The sequence below is a fragment of the Mytilus edulis genome, chromosome 10 (assembly GCF_963676685.1).
Source record: "Mytilus edulis chromosome 10, xbMytEdul2.2, whole genome shotgun sequence".
Taxonomy (NCBI): domain Eukaryota; kingdom Metazoa; phylum Mollusca; class Bivalvia; order Mytilida; family Mytilidae; genus Mytilus; species Mytilus edulis.
In genome coordinates this window covers 33,631,503-33,651,426 of record NC_092353.1, presented here as the reverse complement: position 1 = coordinate 33,651,426, position 19,924 = coordinate 33,631,503, and the positions used below count along the sequence as shown (strand labels likewise).

General features: G+C 30.8%; 1 protein-coding gene across 5 annotated transcripts in view; it reads left to right on the top strand.

Moving 5' to 3' along the window:
* The window catches only part of LOC139490971 (cGMP-inhibited 3',5'-cyclic phosphodiesterase 3A-like), a 108,891-nt gene that overhangs the window by 52,686 nt on the left and 36,281 nt on the right, over positions 1 to 19,924 (top strand). The window contains exons 1-3 of one of the 5 annotated variants that reach the window (XM_071278146.1): positions 4,507 to 6,233; positions 16,304 to 16,564; positions 18,100 to 18,708. In XM_071278146.1, the coding sequence (XP_071134247.1) occupies positions 6,165 to 6,233; positions 16,304 to 16,564; positions 18,100 to 18,708 (939 nt within the window). In that variant the 5' untranslated portion in view covers positions 4,507 to 6,164. Of the gene's footprint in view, positions 1 to 4,506; positions 6,234 to 10,144; positions 10,717 to 16,303; positions 16,565 to 18,099; positions 18,709 to 19,924 lie in introns of those variants that run through there. The other 4 variants (XM_071278147.1, XM_071278145.1, XM_071278144.1 and 1 more) reach the window with 4 other exon arrangements.

Sequence of the window (19,924 nt, the reverse complement as noted above, 5' to 3'; positions counted from 1 at the left end):
AATTTCAGTGTCTGCACAAATAATTATTGTTTTTATCAAGAATGTTAGTAGTGTATCATATGAATTTATTCATAGGTTACATGATGTTTGGCCTCTCGTATATATTTTCAGAATCTTGATTTTGCTTCAGAAACACTTTGAACCAAAATTTTTTTGTGATTTTCATGAGAAAAAAAATAGCATGTAATATATAGTCGTGACTTGGATTTCTTATTTCATGACCTCAAATAAAATTTGAAAATCGTGAAAAAATAAACCACTGTGAGAGGTGGGCTAGAAAGATGTAATATCTAATAAGTGCATAGTAAAGTTATCCGCCAAAATCAGTTAGTTTACAGTATTTTTATTTAAAGTACATATATATTATATAATGTTGAAAAAAAAAATCATTCCATACTGACAAATCAAATTATCAAACAAGCCTTATTGCTGCTGAAGTAAGTATAATTTTTGAAGTCAAATTTAATGTCATTACTTCACATCAATTTAAAAAAAAATGGCAGATATAAATAAAAATATAAATATAATATAAGTTGATGTATTATCACTTTGAATTTTAGATATTTGCAGAGAAATAAAGTAAATTTGTCATTTTAAATTTGATTACTTCCAAAAAATTGAATTTGACTCAATTATGACATAGCGTTTCATTTATAAATTAAGCAATGCTTTGAGCTATAAGTTAAAGATAAGAATTTTTAAATTTGAGGAAGTGTTGTTGAGCAAGAGATATTTTATGTGACAAAAGTAAAGTAGGTCAGTAGTAGAAGATCACCTGAAAGAAAATAATATATTATAATTAACGATTGACGTCAATGGTCACACACGAGGGAGCCATGTTTCCTTAGGCAAGCTATTGTAGTAGGCTTATGCTATTACAATAATTAAATACAACAAAATTTTTTGGTCATTAATGTTGATGGCGTATATATGAATATATACGTCAATGGCATATATATGCACATATTTCGTAATGCACTTTCACATGTTGCAGTTTAATCTGTAATTTTATGACTTGTTTAGTGTTTGAATGTGTGTCAATCTTGAGGCCAAAATTCTTGACCTAGATTTTAATAGAACACATCCCAAACTGCAGAATATGCTTATAAACATGTTAAAAAGAGTCTCATGCAAATTTACTTAAGAAAGAATGGCCAGTCGATGTCTAGGAACATGTTAAATTAATCCTTCAGTTTAATGGCACTTGACATATAATGTACATGTAGGTTTAGAATTAATGTAATTGAAAATTTAATTCTGTTAAAGCATTGATATTATAGATTATAAAAAACAGCTTCATAGATGCAATGTACTAAGTTGTGACAATTTTTGACTACTTAGCAAATCAAAAGTGATATAAAATACAAAACACAAATGAACACTCAAAGATTTCTTGCTGAAGGACCAATTTTCAAGGAATGCAAACTAATTTTAGCTACATGTATCAGAATGAAGATAATAATTACAGATTTAATGTTATTATCTATACAGTGAGTTAGTGAGTGTGACTTGATAGTGAAGATAAAAGGAGATTTTAGTTTAATATCTATGAGAGTCACCAACCCCTGTTACCCTATGAAACAACATCCAAAGTTATCAGCATAAGATTTTTTAAAGCAATAGACTAGTGTTTATAGAAGAAGTTAGGGTCATAAACTAAAAAGAAAGGTTATAAGGACGATAATTGAAACTTGTTTCTTTTAGAAATAAAAATGACCTTAATAAGCTAGCTCGGAAGGTACCCTTTTCTGTTTGTTTGTTTTTTTTTTTTTTTTAATAAAACTTGAGCTGTTTACAACTGTGGCACAATAGAATGAGAGAAGATACCAGTGATGTGGGTAAATTTAAGTCATGGCTAAATAAAGGATGAAAAGACTAAACCCCTACAGAAAACAATTCGAGAGATACACAAACCCTATTGAAACCTGAGGAGTCAACTAAGGGGCTCCAGAAGGGTGTGCAGCCTCATTGTAAACTAGTAGCACTCATCTTATTGTACATGACCAGCAATAATTCAGTGATAAGTCTCAATTTTTACTTTCTTCACATTTCACTATAGAAATAAGTTCAGATTTTCAATGTGGAACATTTTTAAGGTCATTGTAGATGGTGAATATGTAGCTAACTGTCTGCTTCAAGTTGTAGGTTTGGAATATAGAGTGCCATGCTAAGCATGAACTCCATTACAAATGTAGGATACCATCACTTAAGTTTGATGTCTAATAACAAAGCCTGGCTCTTCAGAAAACCTATTTTCAAAACAAAAAGGTTTAAATTTAACGTTTGACAGTAGAACTTTAAAGTTTATTTGAGAAACAACATTAACTACTCTTAGGTTTCAGATAAACAAACAATTACACAGACAAGTATGTAATAAAGAAGGAACTAAAAATCTTCTACAGCAATAAAAGTATACATTTAGTGGAATTTTAAAACAATGTAAATATTTTGATATCTTTCTTGTTCTAGTTTTAAGTGTTATGGCTCTTAAATTTGCTAAAAATGTATTTGAGAAGCCAGGATTAAAACTTCAGGGTTGACTTTTAATGTACCCTGTCCTCACCATGAAGTGACTGGGGCATTCAAAGTTCATGTCCTTCTTTATGTCATAACTAAATCAGTTGTAAATTGGACTCAATTTTGGCCTTCATATAAAGAGTAGAATTTCTTAATTCAGATGCAGATCAAATTTGCATTCCGTACTATTTGTCACATTTTTAGTTGCAGTCCTTGAAATTTTTCAGCAAGTTGTGACAATTGTGTTACCCTGTTACATCTATTCTGGCATTGTGTCATCCTATCAAATGTAGTTCTTGATGCATCAATTGAAAAAGAAAAAAATAACTAAAACTGGCAGTTATTCTTGATTAGACTTTAACAGTGGATTTGTCAAGCTTTGCTACTTTTATTGACACCAGTGTCTTGTTGTTCTTTTGAGGCTGCTGTTTCACTGATGTTTAGGAAGCTTTACCCTACATCTTCTTTTTAATATTCTAGTTTATTACATGTTTATAAAAACAGTGAAGAACTTAAGGGACATTGACCACTGTCAGATATAGGGACATGTGGTACAATAGAATATTTACAACAACTCGTATGTTGTCATGCTGTGATTATAAATAATATTCCCATATAAACATATGCTGCATTCATATTTCTAGTTGAACATAAGTTCATTAATGCAAATATACATAGTGAATATAGTATGATCAGTTGCTTTGGAGATAGTGTTTTTCACTTGTCTAAAAACAGTCACAATGTCCGTGAGATTCTCAGTGACATAAGCAGATATTAATGAGAGTGCACCGGTTCCCTTTGCTTCTGTATATTTCGAGTGAAAATGTATGTATTTCACCATAAGTAGAAATATCTATGGATCTACTTTAAAAATATACTGATAAAAAAGTACCTTTACCAAAATAAAAATGACTTAAATTTTTTCACTTTCCTATCTTGTCTAGACCTTAAGTAATCTCCCTAAAGTTGAAATGGTATTTTCTGTCATGTATCTGTCAACTTATATTTGTTTTTCTGTAACAGAAATTCCAAGGGAAGGCCTATTTATCTACCCTTTATGTTGTCAGTAATTAACTTATTCCAGAATATTTCTTCCATATTGAAATGACAGTCTTGGTTCCATGATATACTGAGGTAAGCAAATAGTGCAAAATAAAAAAATAAAAAAATCATACATGTAGCTATATACGTATATGGATAAAACTCTCAACACATAAATTGTTTTGTACCAGCACTGTGGCCTTACTAAACATTGTTTTATTTTTGTATTCATTAAGGAAAATTTTGATCCTTTCAGTCATTGGGGAGGTGGGGGGAAGGGTGGGATATATAAGTGATAACTGTTCATACAGAAATAAGATAACTCTTCAGTCTTTTAAGTTTCATGCCCTCTCTAAGAGGTCAGCACAGGTTTATAATTCCTGCAGAAAGAAGTTCACATAAGAGATAAAAGTCTGGTAGATGTTGAGATTGTTTTTATTCTTTGTTTTTATATCATGGGTTTTATATGACGAAATCTTCCTCATATCAATATGTATACTAAATTAACAACTATATCTATAGGTTTGATCACAAATTGACCAATTATCCGAATTGTTGTTATTCTTTAATGTGTTTCTTGATTATACCATGAAGGTTTTGTACCAATACTAACTGACTTCTAAATATCTTTTATAGTATTGTAACCTTACTCAATGTTTTTTTTCTCCACATGGTCGATTTCTTTGTATGTATTATACAAGAGACGTATACAATCGATCTATTTTACCCCTTTGGAAGTTTAAGTTTTCTTTCTAAATAGTCGTAAAGAGTTTTGTGTTGGAAATTTAAACGGTTTCATTATTATTTCATATTTTAATGCAGTCAAGTTTTTTCCAATTAAAATTTTAATTGGAAGTATAGAAATTGTTTTTATTGAAATTTAGTCAAGAGTTTAATGTCATGAACAATAGATACCCCTTATTTAAGCCTTCCTCCCATTTTCATTGTGTATATGTTCTGAGTTACTCTGGTAGAAAAAATTTGGAATTTGTCCATCTTTCATTTTATAAACATGTAATGAAAATGCTAGAATCATCGACCATTGGATTAACTAGAGTTCATTATAACAAATGGTATAAACATTTGGGATAACAGAAGAAATTGCTTGAGTAGTGGAAATTTGTACTTGTAATTGTACATCGTAATAAAACTGGAGTCTACAATGTAAACTGTTTTGTCTAAGAAATAAAAAGCAGCACAAGATAAGCTCTAAATCATATTCAAATAAGAGTTTTCAAATAACTGTGGTATTACCTTGGGATTTTTAAAAGTGATGTTATTGGCTGATCTTGTGAAAGTTTGGAATTTTTAGTTCACATATGTGAAAAACTGTTATTTCATATCTCGGAGATCGATTTTTATCTAAAGTTAAAGTGCCTGGAAAATATCAGTTCATTTTTCTGGAGGTGGATTTTTTTTTGTGAAAATCAAATTACGTCAATTGAATTTAGATGTAATTTAATTGTGAAATATTGAGAAAATATATGCCTTAGATCTGATGGAGAGACAGGATTTAATTCAGTTACTAGGAAACACGACATAACACAGAAAGATACAGTTCTAACATTGCAAACTGGAATACTTTGAATTTGGATTTTACTTTTGAACTTTCAAAACTATGAAAAAGGGAAAGGAAAATCAATTTAACCTATACGGACTTTAAATATATATTGACAATTGAAACCAAGGCCATATAGATCATTAGAGAAATCTATTCAAATGTAATGGTGTTCCCAATGTTGTATGATAAAGTTTCAATGCAATAAAATGAATAATTCAGACATATCTGCAGAATTTCGTATGAAAAATTTAAACTAGTACATCATCAAGATAGCAAATGATTGTGACAGTTAGAAAAATCAATGGACCAATATTGATGTGATTATTGTATATCAGTAGGACATAGTCCCAGGGGACAATTTGGTCCAATAGTTAATATCATATACCAGTAATTGTAGGTATAACAATGAAGCAATGCACAATTACCAATCTTTCTTCATAATGTGTTTTAATCAATGGAACTGCATCAGGATTAATTTGACCTCGTAAAAATCACAGGTACTCGAAGAGTTCCTTTGCTCTAGAACTCTATATTCGAGAGTATGCGTTTTGGTTTGGACATTTGTTGTATCACCTGGAAAAGTTAATTAGAAAATCATGTCGTCTATCTTGTTAATTGACATTAGTAAACAGTTTAATATCAATTTGGCTTTTTTCAAGTGACAACTGATAGCTAATTGTTTTTGGTCATATTGTTCATGTGATTATAGCAATTGATTTTGGACAGTTATTGCAAAATCACTTAAAACCTAATATGCAAATTTACAAAAGTTTACAAATATTGGGCTATAAGTAAAACAAACACTTGTGACCTGAAATGTGAATTTCATGTAGTTTATTGGAATTAGCTAAAATTTAACATTTAGAGATGGTTTGCTGTTTGCATATTCCTTTCACGTACCTGCTAAACAAATATTTACTCAAGTTTTAAGAAGATTGAAACTTTTGGGTGATCAGTTACAGTTATAATAAACATATTGTGCCAAGTTCATTGAAACTGACAGGAAGTGGTCTAATTACTTGTAAAGTTGTTGTTTCACTGGACTATGATGGTTCATCGTGATAGGGCAGTGCAGTGTGACATTGGGGATGAAGAAGAGTATGAATTTATACTGGTAAGTTCTCTTTATATTCATAAGTTCTGAATTTATTCCGATAAGTTCTGATTTTATTCCATCAATTTTCTGAGTTAAACTGATAAGTTCTGGTCATTTGACAAGTTCTTATTTATATTAGACAAGTTCAGATTCATTTTGACAAATTGTGATTCACTTTTGACAAGTTCTGATTCACTTTTGAAAGTTCAGATTTATTTTAACTAGTTCTGATTCTTTCTGACAAGTTCTGATTTCTACCAAAGCTTTGTGATCCATTCTGAAAAGTTCTGATTTCTACCAAAGCTTTGTGATCCATTCTGACAAGTTCTGATTTCTACAAAAGCTTTGTGATCCATTCTGACAAGTTCTGATTTCTACCAGAGCTTTGTGATCCATTCTGGCAAGTTCTGATTTCTACCAAAGCTTTGTGATCAATTCTGACAAGTTCTGATTTCTACCAAAGCTTTGTGATCCATTCTGACAAGTTCTGTTTTCTACCAAAGATTTGTGATCCATTCTGACAAGTTCTGATTCCTACTAAAGCTTTGTGATCCATTCTGACAAGTTCTGATTTCTACTAAAGCTTTGTGATCCATTCTGACAAGTTCTGATTCACTCTGGTCAGTTCTGATTCTTTCTGACAAGTTCTGATTTATACTAAATAATAATTGATCCATTCTGACAAGTTCTGAGTTATACTGGTAATATTTTATTCATTCTGATGCATTCTTCAATGTTTTCAGGATTGAAGTACCATATATATATATATATATATATATATAAAGAAAAAACCTCCAGTACAAACATGAGCTATGTAATTTAAACTTGAATAAAAGGACTTATAAGCATAGCTATTCCATATTTATTTTGTAGCCCAAACAGTTGTCTTTACTTTAAAGAGGAAATATGTTAACATTTGTCATGTAAAAATTTATGTTTGAACTTTTTACACTAAGTTTGACCTTTTCACAATGAGTATCAGGTCAAAACAAGTACAAGTATTAGATTATACACCTGAAGGCTTTAGTCCAAAGGAGATATATTTAATTTACACCATCATTATTATAGACAATACAACATGATATTCAGTGGCAGATCCAGTCATTTGAAAAAGGGGGTTCCCAACCCAGGATAAAAGGGGGGGGGGGGGGGGTCCAACAATATGTCCCTATTCAAATGCATTGATTGTCCTAAAAAAAAGGGGGTTCCAACCCCTGGAACCCTCCCCCTGGATCCGCCACTGATATTTTTTTATAGTTTGGTGATGGTGGTGGTGGTGGGGGAGGGGGAGGGGGGGTGTATCTTTTGTGAGTTTTTTCTAATTTAAGGATACAGCATTATAAATGCATGATCATGGTAACTGAGGTAGAAGATGGTTCAATTAAAATTGAGAATGGAAATGGGGAATGTGTCAAAGACAACAACCCAATCAAAGAGCAGAAAACAGCCCTAGGCCACCAATGGGTCTTTAACACAGCATGAAAATCAGACAATCGGAGGTGGGCTTCAGCTGGCCCTTAAACAAAAATGGGGACTAGTTCAGTGATAATGAATGTCATACTTAACTCCAAAATATATATATATAAAAAAAAGATATTTGTACTTGAATTGGTTGATTATTGGTTATTTGATATTTGACACTCTAAGTTGAAGTTGTTCTAATGAAAAACCATTGATGTTTAGTACATGTAAAGAGTTAACAAGAGTAATTCTGCATATCATTATAATATGTTGTCCTTTCTTAAACAGTTATGTAATAACTTCTTAAATTTTTTTTGTTATCTGTTTTAAAAAACTAATAAAGTTGTCTTTCTTTTCCCTTAATTCATCTTCAATAAAATTGAGAATGGAAAAGAATGTTTGCTTTAAATATAATTATGCTTGTCATTCTAACGGTAGAATAATTATATTTACATAACAATCGGAATGAAGTGCATATATAATCATTCAATTTTTGCTTTTTTTTTTTAGAAAGCTTTAAGTATGGGAATATTTCTGAAATTTGATTAATTTACATATTTCATAGTTTTTATTCATCCATTTACAAATGATTTAGGCTGGTTATTGATAAGAAGTCAAATAGAATTCATGCAACAATTTGTAAATTTAAATTATTCAGTATAAATTGTTAAATTTTTAATTATTTGGATAATGGCACAGCAGCTAGTGTTTGTGAATTTAAGGCCATTAATTTTCCCCATAGAACATAGTTTGTAATTATTATAATTAATAAAACCACGACTATTATTATCTTTTATTAAATTCAGGGAAAAATAAGAGTCAATATATAAAGAAAGAATAAAACTTAGTAACTTTATAAAATTATTATCCATCTCTTCTCATGTTAGGGTATGGTAACTCTGTGTAGAAAGGGAGGTTACTCAGATTTCATTTTCAAAATTTCATGTTTTTTCCCAGATATTGAATAAACTAATGTCCAAAATACATAAAACAAAAAATAACATAGATTTGTAATTTAAAAAAGACAGACTGATTATACAGAAAAGCTGTGACTACATGTATAATGAATACCGTATGCTTATTAATCTACAAAATTTAAATTTTATCTCTAAAAGATTAGGGCTGTGCAGGTTATAAATGATTAATCTTGGTTTAAATAAAAAAGAAATATACTTTTGAAAAGACATTTTGGGTAAAAATAATCTTGGAAACAATGGTAACTGTTTTTACCAAATTATCTATCAGGCCTTGCGGTCATAAAACTTTCGAGCACGATTTTTGTACTCAGACTCAAGAATCAACCAATCAAAATACAGGATTTTGTGTTTCAAGCACTTATTTTGTACTCGGAGCACTGAGTAAAGTTTTATGACTGAGAGCCCAGATCTCATAGAATAGAGAAAAAAATCTTTATAGCATTGAAATTTTTTAACGTGGCAAAATTTAAATTTGAGTTTCTGTGATTGTTGTCATGAGTGACTTTAAGTTTCTTTACTTTTCTCTGTGAGTAGTCATACATGTACATGTTAGTTTAGCAATGTAAGTATAGATTATTGGGTTTTCTACACATTGATATTTACTAAAATATCAGCTGTGTTCCACAATGTGAAACTTTTTTGGGAGTGAGTGCAGCAAACGAGCAAAACACATCACATGTCTAATGGCTGATATTTTATGATATCAATATGAAGCAAACATGATTATCTGTTTATCATATTGTATTTCTGATCGTTTCCCCTGTCCTTAAAAAGAGTTTTACACTTGACGAAAGGAAGCGTGATAACATTTCATCTCACATTGTGACTTTGGCACTCACTGATAACTTCTCCTTAGACATTGTAATGTCACTGATAATGCCTGCTCTCGTCTCAAAAGCAGAGATATGAGAATTATGGAGCAACTGAGCAGGGTGATAAAGGCATAGGAAGGACAATACATGTTATAAACAGTGGACTTATTTCAAGTTGTAAATAAATTGAGAAATAGAGCTATTTATCTTGACAAAAATTGAGTAATTCCTTCTCACAAGAATGAGAAAGTTTACATATGCTTAAAATTGATAAAAATGTATTGAATATAAAAAATTATGTATATTAAAGATTTGCCTCTGTTTCTTTAATATATTTAAGGAAAATTATGACTTAAGTCAGGTTTTAAAAAATTACACCTAGGGAACAAAATTGGATTCAATGCAGTGAGTGGCATTTGTACAGGAATCCTAGGCCTTTTAAAGAGATTTTATAGTATTTGTATAGATTTTTATTGCAACTCTTGAGCCGTTAATACAATACTTTAATAAAAAAAAACTTATAATTTTTATATAACCTCAAATAAAAAGTAAAAATGCTTATTCAAACTTATTACTACTTATAAATCTACTTGAAATGGAAAAGGAGGTCTTTTTACGAAGAAAGAGACAGTCTAAATTGAATTATGTCAGCATTGAGTTTGTTTCCTGATAAATTAATGATAGAAAACAAATATTGACATTATGTCCTCTGTGACTAGTTAAGATCAATTTTTGATTTTCTTTTGAGTAGCATTTGATGAATTCTTGTGACATCTTTTGACTGTTGAATGTCATCAGTGCACGTCTATTCACCAAGACGAGCGGATAACAATTTATCGGTAGTGAAGAATATAAGTAATTGATTTTTTTTGACGATTTTTTACTTTGTTTGTATTCTTGGGTTTTGTGAGACACAGGTCAATTTCTAACATTGATCAATACCACTGTTAGTAGTGTACAACAAGCGATCATGAAATATGGCTAAATTCTCGTCAATTTGATGTTGCAATAATTAATCTGCAGTGACACCTGTTGTAACAAAAGGGAGCTCATTTGTAAGATGAGGAAGAAATGACTAGAGTTTTGCTTTTGTGAATCTATTTCTTAGAAAGTTTAAAATCTTGCGTGATTGGATTAAAAGGGATTTAAACAACGTACAATATGGCTGTCAATGTAAAAAAAGAAAAATTAAGAACTGTCGAAATAAAAACTTATAGTGAAAGACAGAAGATTAGAAGATGTTTTAGTGAGGTAAGTTGACATCTCAAGAGAATTTTTAAATGAAGGTTCAATTTGCTCAAGGCATGAATTCATTATTTGTGGGAACTTGTAAAATATCATTAATCTTTTAGAAATACTCAGAAAAATCCCACCAATTATAGAAATAACTTATTTTTCCTAAAAAGGTGAATTTATAAATCTCAGGTGAATTGATATCTAATCTACTTAAAAGAAAACATAATTAATTTAAAGACAATGTTTGGCAAAAGTAGCTTATCTTTCCTACTTAAATTAATGATAGTAATACGAAATAATAATATCATTAAAGTTAAACTATGTAAGGTAAAATTGGATAAGAATTTTGAAACGGTAATATGTAAGATGCATTCTCTTGGATATAGGTTTTGACAGTTCATTATCTTGAAAATATAGGTTTACTTATGAGCTTCTTCTCTTACTCTAACTTGTTGGTTGCTTAAAATAGATCCATATTTAAAGTCTGGTTTGACCTGACTGACAGCAGAGGTGGATTTAGGGGGGCCCCCCGTTTTTGGGAAAAAATTTGGTTACTTATATAGGGAATCACTGAAGTGTGACTGGAGTGCCCCCCCCCCCCCCCCCCCCCTTATGAAAATTTCTGAATCCGCCACTGGACAGGGGATCAAACCCTGAAAGAAGTATCAGAGTATCCAAGATTTCCAATTGTTGAGTAACCTTACTGCTAATTGCATGTAGCCAATTGCTTAATAAACAACTTTATAAAATTTGACTTGTGGAATAGGTATTTTATCAAAAGTTTTTCAAATTTCAATCTAAAGTTATGATTTATGTAAACAATAAACATTTGTTCAAATTCATAGCTGTTTAATGTGTTTAATTTTGATTATAGAAATAACATCTTAATTAATAAATCCCTTATTTAGGTCAAATAAAATTTATTTTAGAAATTTTATATCCTTAGTATGAGGAATGATTGGGTTGTTGCTTCCTCAGTGTATTCAGAAATTATAAGAGTGTCATATAAGTATCCTGTTATAGAACTATAATTACCTATAGGATTTTGTATAATTTTGTTAAATGGTAAAAAAGTTGTTCAATGGATATATATTACCTTTGTTTTGAAGAAATTTGGAGGAAAGAATGTTCTTGGTTGGAGTTATGGATTATCTGGAAAATTGTTGGATTTTGGTAAATTTCTATATGAGTTATTATTAACAAAGCAATTGGTAGTTGCTCTAGAGTGTTAAATATCATCAGTATTTCAAAATTATCATAATTTGTGAAGTTTATTGTTGACTTGAAACAATAACAAATTTGTTATTTTGTCTGAAATATTCTTACATGACCTTTCCAGTAAATTTTGTATGAATGATTTCATTATTGTCCACTGACATAATATTTTTTTTTATTTGCTTAATTATAATTTAAACATTTAAAAAATTAATTCAGATATGAAATGTATGCTTTCAATAATTAAGACTGCTGCTTAAAAAGATGACTTATAATGTTAAAGTTCATTGGAAAAAGTTATTTGAAAACTTCAAATACTGGTATTTACATATTTAAAATTATTTGAAGTCTCTAATTGTCAATACATTGTCACAATCTGACTCAGAAAAAAACCCTGCTATGACATCAACTCATTCTTGTATTTATCTTTGAAGATATCCATTTCTTCATTAAAGTTCAGATAAATCTATGAACCAGTTCAATATTTACGGAAAAGATTAAAGGCTTACTGGGCCGTAAAGTCTGCAGTAATGTGAGAGATTTAGTTCTAATTAATTAGGGGGTCTATCTGATCAGTTCGGTAAGCCGAGGATTTCCCTCTGGCCAATCGTAATCTAGTGTCTTGATGTGCACGTACGTCATCACTACAAACTTTAACCCAATTGTTTTTCATCTATTGTTATAATTGATTTATATATTTACACCGAGAGATTTTAAACAAGTTGTTGCATTGAGGCTGAATTAAAAGTTAAAATTTGAAGAGATTATTACGTCATTAGGACTCAACAAGATATACTCCATTCAATAAATTAACAAGAAATCGTGACACATTTACAATAAGAAGGAATTCAAAGTCAGTAATTTAACGATTATAAGAGGGAAAATGCAAAAAACAAATATTAGTTATCGTTTTACATGGCAAAGGTTATGTAATATTACTTTCCTGAGAATACTGAACTTGTAGCTTTATGGCCAATTAATATTTCCTTTATCAGTTTCATGATACCATTAAGTTCTGTTTTCTGTAAAAGGAAAAAAAAAACAATTTTCAGTTTTTGCTAAGCCATGCAATTATTTTGCTATCTCTGATGTCAGTTGACATGTACACAATTTGCTATCATTTATTTCAGATGTTCTATAAGAAAAATGTTGTGGTTGAGTCTTTGGGAAACAACATTTCCTTTATTAGTTTTCAATTTACATACTTTCCTGTGCCCACGAATGGTAGTTTTATATGTAGATCTAGAATGACAGATCTCAAATAAATAGCTTACGGCATAATCTTCCCATCAATTCCAAAACATATAGCCATTTATATTCTTTTAAGTTAGTAGTGGAAGATTTTTATGCTTTCTGGCTTCGATTGTCATTGTAGTTTTTATGAATATAGTTGTTTTTAACGAGTAGTTACAATCAAAGACAATGTCAAAAGATTTATTTAAGAAAATGCTGAAAAAGCATCGAGGAAAATTGCAGCGTCAGGATGTTACAGAGATGAACAATGTGGGTATTTATTTTAATTAACGTTACGAAATTTCTCTCTTTTTTCAATACTTTCTTTGTATTACATAGAATCTTAGCTCTTTGTTATATGAAATCTTGGCAAGATTTTGTATTTTGATACTGGGTTGAAATTTCACAATGGTTATGAAGAACTTTTTTTTTTAATTGATGAATTATGGAAATTTATGCAAAAATATTATTTATTGAATATGTTAGGTGACAAATGATCATTTTACAAATGATGATAATAGGTACAGAAGGACCCGACATAGATATTGAATATTGAAGGAATTGGATTATTTTCTTACAAATTTGTCTTTGTTACTCCCTGTACATAAATACAACTAATAAAGTGATTTGTTTGTTGATAAAATATCAATGGCTGATGTGGGAGGTTACATATTAAATTACTTATACTTCTTGTAGATGACACTAATGTGGACAAGCTGAAAAATTTGAATGACGTTGTTGAACTTTAAAAGTCTCAATTCATATTTTTATTGCTGAGAAACAACCATATGTTTACAGGGTAACATACTGACATAAAAAGGGCTAAATACTTACAACCATATGTTTACAGGGTCTTTCTGAATTGTCAGGAACCTTGTCAGTTGGTATCATTGTGTAGCTCATTGTGTATCATTTTTATGCCCCATCTACGATAGTAGAGGGGCATTATGTTTTCTGGTCTGTTCCTCCGTACGTCCGTTCGTTCGTCTGTGCGTCCGTTCGCTTCAGGTTAAAGTTTTTGGTCAAGGTAGTTTTTGAAGAAGTTGAAGTCCAATCAACTTGAAACTTAGTACACAAAAAGTCATGTTCCCCATGATATGATTTTTCTAATTTTAATGCCAAATTATAGTTTTGACCCCAATTTCATGGTCCACTGAACATAGAAAATGATAGTGCGAAGTGCAGGTTAAAGTTTTTGGTCAAGGTAGTTTTTGATGAAGTAAAAGTTACATCAGCTTGAAACTTAGTACACATGTTCCCTATGGTATGATCCTTCTAATTATAATTCCAAATTAAATTTTTGACCCCAATTTCATGGTCCACTGAACATAGAAAATGATAGTGCGAGTGGGGCATCCGTGTACTATGGACACATTCTTGTTTAGTTTTGTGTTTCTTCTTTATTAAAACTTGTATTAACCTAGATGTTTTTTGAAATTTTGTGCAATGCCTCACATTCTCTTTTTAGTAGGTGTTACTTTTTGGTTATCTTCTCGTAAAGTCAGTATTATAGATTGATAAGATTCATAATCTTTTCTATGTCTGTTATGAGAATTATTTATATTTGTATTTACTTTTTTTTAATTCGAATTGTAATTTATGTGAAATAAAAGAGTCAGGATCTGTCATAGCAAAGGTACAGATTTGTGACCTTACTTTTGCTGCACCTATGAGCTTTGATAATCAAACACAGATTAATTCAGTTCAAACCCATGCTGCAAACAACAATTACTAAGAACGATTGATAGTCTTATATTTAGTTTTGTGTGAATTTTTTGATTGCCAATTGCTTCCAAGTCTATAAAACAGTTGTGCCTTTTTGCTTGGAAATTCTTCATTTTCCAATAGAAAAGTAGTGTTAACTTATTATGACCACAGCTATAAAGTCAGAATGGTCAGTGGTCAATGGTATAGGTTTAAAAAAAAAGCCATTCATTTAGTTACTGGACTTTTAGTAATAATTATCAATTATAACCTGGATCCATGATTTTAGGTTTATGGAGATGAGACCCAAACATTATGTTTAAATTTTTGTTTGTTTTTTTATGCAAAAATATAGATATTTGCTGATTTTACTCATCATATGCCAGTTATGAACATTGAGGTTGAACCAAACCCTGATGTGGGGTAAAATTTTGACACAGCGTTAATTGTATAATTGGTATATTAAGCTCAGCTAGTATGTTGCAAAGTAGGTTGGAAACTAGAGCAACATTTATTTGATTTGGCCTGTTTTAATCAGAATGATGTAATTTCAGCAGTCATTCAACTGACTGAGGTGTAATGATCACTTGTATTTAGTGTGATCTTTTAACGGAAATTTCATTTGAATTGTAATGAAATAGGAAATGATTTTGGAACAATGCAAATTTGTTTTTGAATACAGTTATGTAAATTTTGTGAAAAAAACCATCAGATGTAATGTGCAAATAATATATTTTTTACATAAAGAGCTAAAGCTGGGCATAAAAAGTAATCAAATTAATCGTATTTTAAGTTATATAGTAACAATATCATACAACGTACAATATCTTTGTTATTAAATATTGTCAGTTGTTGTACCTTGTAACCTAATGAGAAAAAAAGGGTAATATGATTGTATTTGTAATTGATCACAAAATACAATGTAATGCTAGAACAAAAATCATAACACAGCTTTATTGAATGATTAAGATTTTCTCACAACAACTTGAAAGAGACTAGAATGTGTATACAGGTGATTTTGTGATTTGTTTTTCTATTTTATCCAAGATACATGAGACCTTATTGAATACCATGATTTTAAATATGATATGGTTTTGTTACCCTTGTTGATTTGCACTTTCCAGCCATGGTTAAACCATGGCGAACCGTAGTCAACCCTGGTCTAATGGAAATTTTCACAAATAAAAAAAAAAAACCATGCTTTTCAAAATGACCATGGTCAACCACTTGATATTTCAGCTGAATCAACAATGGTCAGATGTTTGACTATTGTCAACCATATTCGTAGAAGTGGAAATCATAGTTGAACACCATGGTGTAAAATCCTACCATGGTTTGACCAAACTAAGTTTTATTAGTCAGAGCATTGGTAAATTCAGACAGTTCTCACAAAATCACACATTGTTATTTTAAAACAACTCTTATTAATTTGATCTTCTCTATTTTTCAGAGCTCTTCAGCCAGTTTTGAATCAGCATTACTTGGAGAAGCTCATGGGTTGATTACAGACATGTTGGCCGACACAACTTTACCATCACATGTTGTCGGCAGGCTAAGAACAATCAGTAATTTACTGAAACCTCCAGAAAATCATTCATCGTTCCATAAACCTCGTGTCAGCCCATTGGTGTCTCTGACAGAATCAGCACACTATGGGTCTGATACAGAAGAGAGTCCTTATACTGGAGAGAGGCCCTCTACACTACCAAAGGTATGTATAAAAAGTCACATTATAGGTCCACTACAGAATAAAGTCCTTATACTGGACACAGAGAGAGAGACTCCGGCCCTCTAAACTACCAAAGGTATGTATTATAGTGGTAGAGTATAAAGTAATCACATTACTGAAGTGAGACCCCTTACACTTATACAGGTGGGGTTCAATTAATGGTATACATAAAGAAACACATGATATGAAGACAAGTACATTGGAAAGTCCTTGTACTGGAGAGAGGCCCTATGCTTTACCAAGGGTAAGCTTAAACACAGTTCATATACTAGAGGTTTGATACAGTATACCTTGCAGTATGGCATACAATAGGGTAAAACTTGGTTGTTAATGAATGGCTGAATTTAACTTAAACTATAGACTGTTATCCAGGGTTGAATTGAAGCTTAAAGTAGGCAGCAAAGCAAGTGGATTGGAGGCTCCTGGCAGTCACACAGTAACCAAGAGCAGACATAAAACGTTTTTGACCCTTAATGATGTCACCTTTGTCTGACATTTTTCTTGCTTTAAGTATTTCTGTTCAAACTTTTCACTTCTCAATCCTGCAAAATGAAATTTGGTTGAACAAAATAAAAAAAGAAATATGGATATTGGTATCAATGAAACAGCAATCCAAAGATTCAAAAATTCATCTTTTAGTTAATGTTGTTGCTCTCCCTTTGTTAATATTGAGGTGGTACATAACACTTCAGGGAGATAACTCTGTAAAAATTAGCTGAACTATTTTTAATTGCGTTCTATTGTTAAGGGTATAGTAAGCTTCTCAGTGATCAAAATTAGTGTCGTTTAATCAGCTATATATCCAATGCCATTTTTTGTCAAAGGGTCACAGTAAAAATTTTGTCAAAATTTAATGAAAATTAAATGATCCAAATTAGTTTTAGTCGAGGTGCTTGGTACCACCTTAAGAGGTCACTGTCCTCTTCAAGAGATCTAAGTATTGGTTTGTCTGATCAAATGTCAGTTAAGGTATAACAAGGTAAGGATATGATCAACTTAAAACAAAAGAAGTTATAATTGACTTTAAACATAAACATTTATATAAATGAAACAATAACTGCATTAAAAGGTCGATATATGGTCAACACAAGAAAACTGTTATACAATTATAACTCAAACTCCTGGTCCACCTACATTAATTATTGAAGTTTGGTCAAACATTAGCAATAATATATCCTGACATTTAGGATTAAGACAATTTGAACCCAACCAACTATTACATATATAATTTTATTGAAATTTATTTACTCAGACAAACAAAAAAACGTGATGACAATGCAACAAAACAATAAAGTGATAATAAGCCTTACCTTGGTGTTTTGATATTAGTTCGTCATTGTATCTATTTCAGCTGCTCCTTCAAATTTATTTCATTTGATTGAAAGATTTGAAGATATGGAGTTGGTATGTTAATGTAATAAGGTAAACAAACAAATAATTATCAATGTGTAAAGTTTATACTGTGATGATTGTGCTATTCTTATATCAGATTTATAAGAATTTGCTTTGTTTTCCAGAAAATACGCAAAAGTTTGCCACCAAGCTTAATTAGACGCATGTCAACCAGTACGTGGACAACTACTACATCAGCAACAGGAATGCCAACTTTGGAAATGGAGCCCTGTCGTATAAGAAGTTCCAGTTTTCGTCACCATAGAGACGTATCACCAGGAGCTAGCCCTGGAGGCAGTCGTAGTAATAGTCCTTCACCTAGCTCACCTACTGTAGTGTTAACAATTCCAAAATCTCGTTCTTTTTCATTAGCTACCACACCTACTCCTAGTGGATCTATTCATAGTAAAAAATTGGCACGGAAAAGTATGGCGCCCTTTGTGAGTCAAGACAGCAATGTAAGTTCTAAGCATTCAAGTTTGCTTTGTAAAACTGATGCTGATTCCCAGGACTCGGAGGGGGACGGATCAAATTTTATGAAAGACTTGCAGCATACGTCTGTTAGGACACGTGCAAATATAACTTCTGACTATGAGAGCAATGACTCTCCCAGCAGTAGCGACCATAGTGATAATGTTGTGACTAATGAAGATTTTGTAATAGGGTCACCTCCTAATAAGTCTCTGTTTAGTACTAGTATCCACGAGGATTCTACTTTAGTACAAAAACAAAGGGTAAGTTAGTGGTAGACTTTTATAATTCTGTTAGTACAGCTAATGTGAGTTTGGAATTTTGAATTTCACATGTCTATTGGTGGTATTGGGTAAATACAGGAAAACCATCTCTGTCAGTCTTGTTCTTCAACATTTTTAGTATTGCATACCTTTCAAAATCTTTGTTAGAGATTATTTTCCTGTATTTTAAGGGATTTTGATGGAACAGCTGACAGATAGAAAAATACTTTTAAAAAAAATCATTAGAATTTTTTGAACAATTTCTAAACTTTATTTCTGTTTTTTATAAAAATTCCACTTTAGACAGGGATGGAATATACAACTTACATTAGCTGTACTGAACCTGATGCAGTAGGAAAATTTCATTCACATCCCTATGGTAGCATTTTTCTTTTGTCAAAATTTAGGTATCCATATTATTTTTATTAATACCTCCCATTTAAATTTATTCACAATTTATTTTTTTAATTAGGTCCCCCCTCCAAGACTATTTATTGCTGCACACAACCCTGACAGTATCAAATGATCCATCCTCCTCAGTGTTGTAGTGTTTTATATAAAGCTTGGCTTTTTACCCATAGATGTTCAATGTATGGCTTTGTTTTCTCACGGCTATTTTTAGATATTGTGTGCAATGATTTTTTTCTGATGCATCAGATTTTATAATTCATATATATATTTATCAGAATTTGATACATTCATTATATTCATTTCGATTTGTAGAAAATGTACCAAATATTCTGCTATATCATAAGCTTAATATATGTTACTGTTAATTCAGAGAGCATGCATCAATAGCACGATTTTTTTGAAGAAGGCCAAAAATTTGAGATTTTAAAAAATTATTATGCCAGGAAAATGTGCATACATTGATATGTATTAGATATCAGAATTCAAACTGTAACATTTTTTGCATTGAAAAAAAAAAAAAATGCAAAAATTTCTGAATTTACAGTTTATCTATTACAATTATAGGTTTATATACCATTTTTTTTCTCTTGTACATCACTTCACTATGCATGCATAAGTGGTATTTGTTAGTGAGACAACAACCAAACAGAACATGTTCAGCGAAGAAACTTTTTGCATTTTTAAACCCCTTGTTAAATGATATTATTGATGACCTTTTAAATCGATATGAAAATAGCTGCCATTAAGACAAAGTAACTGTGTAGTTTTAGCTTAATGCAGAAACATTTGGCCTAAAGTTTTATAG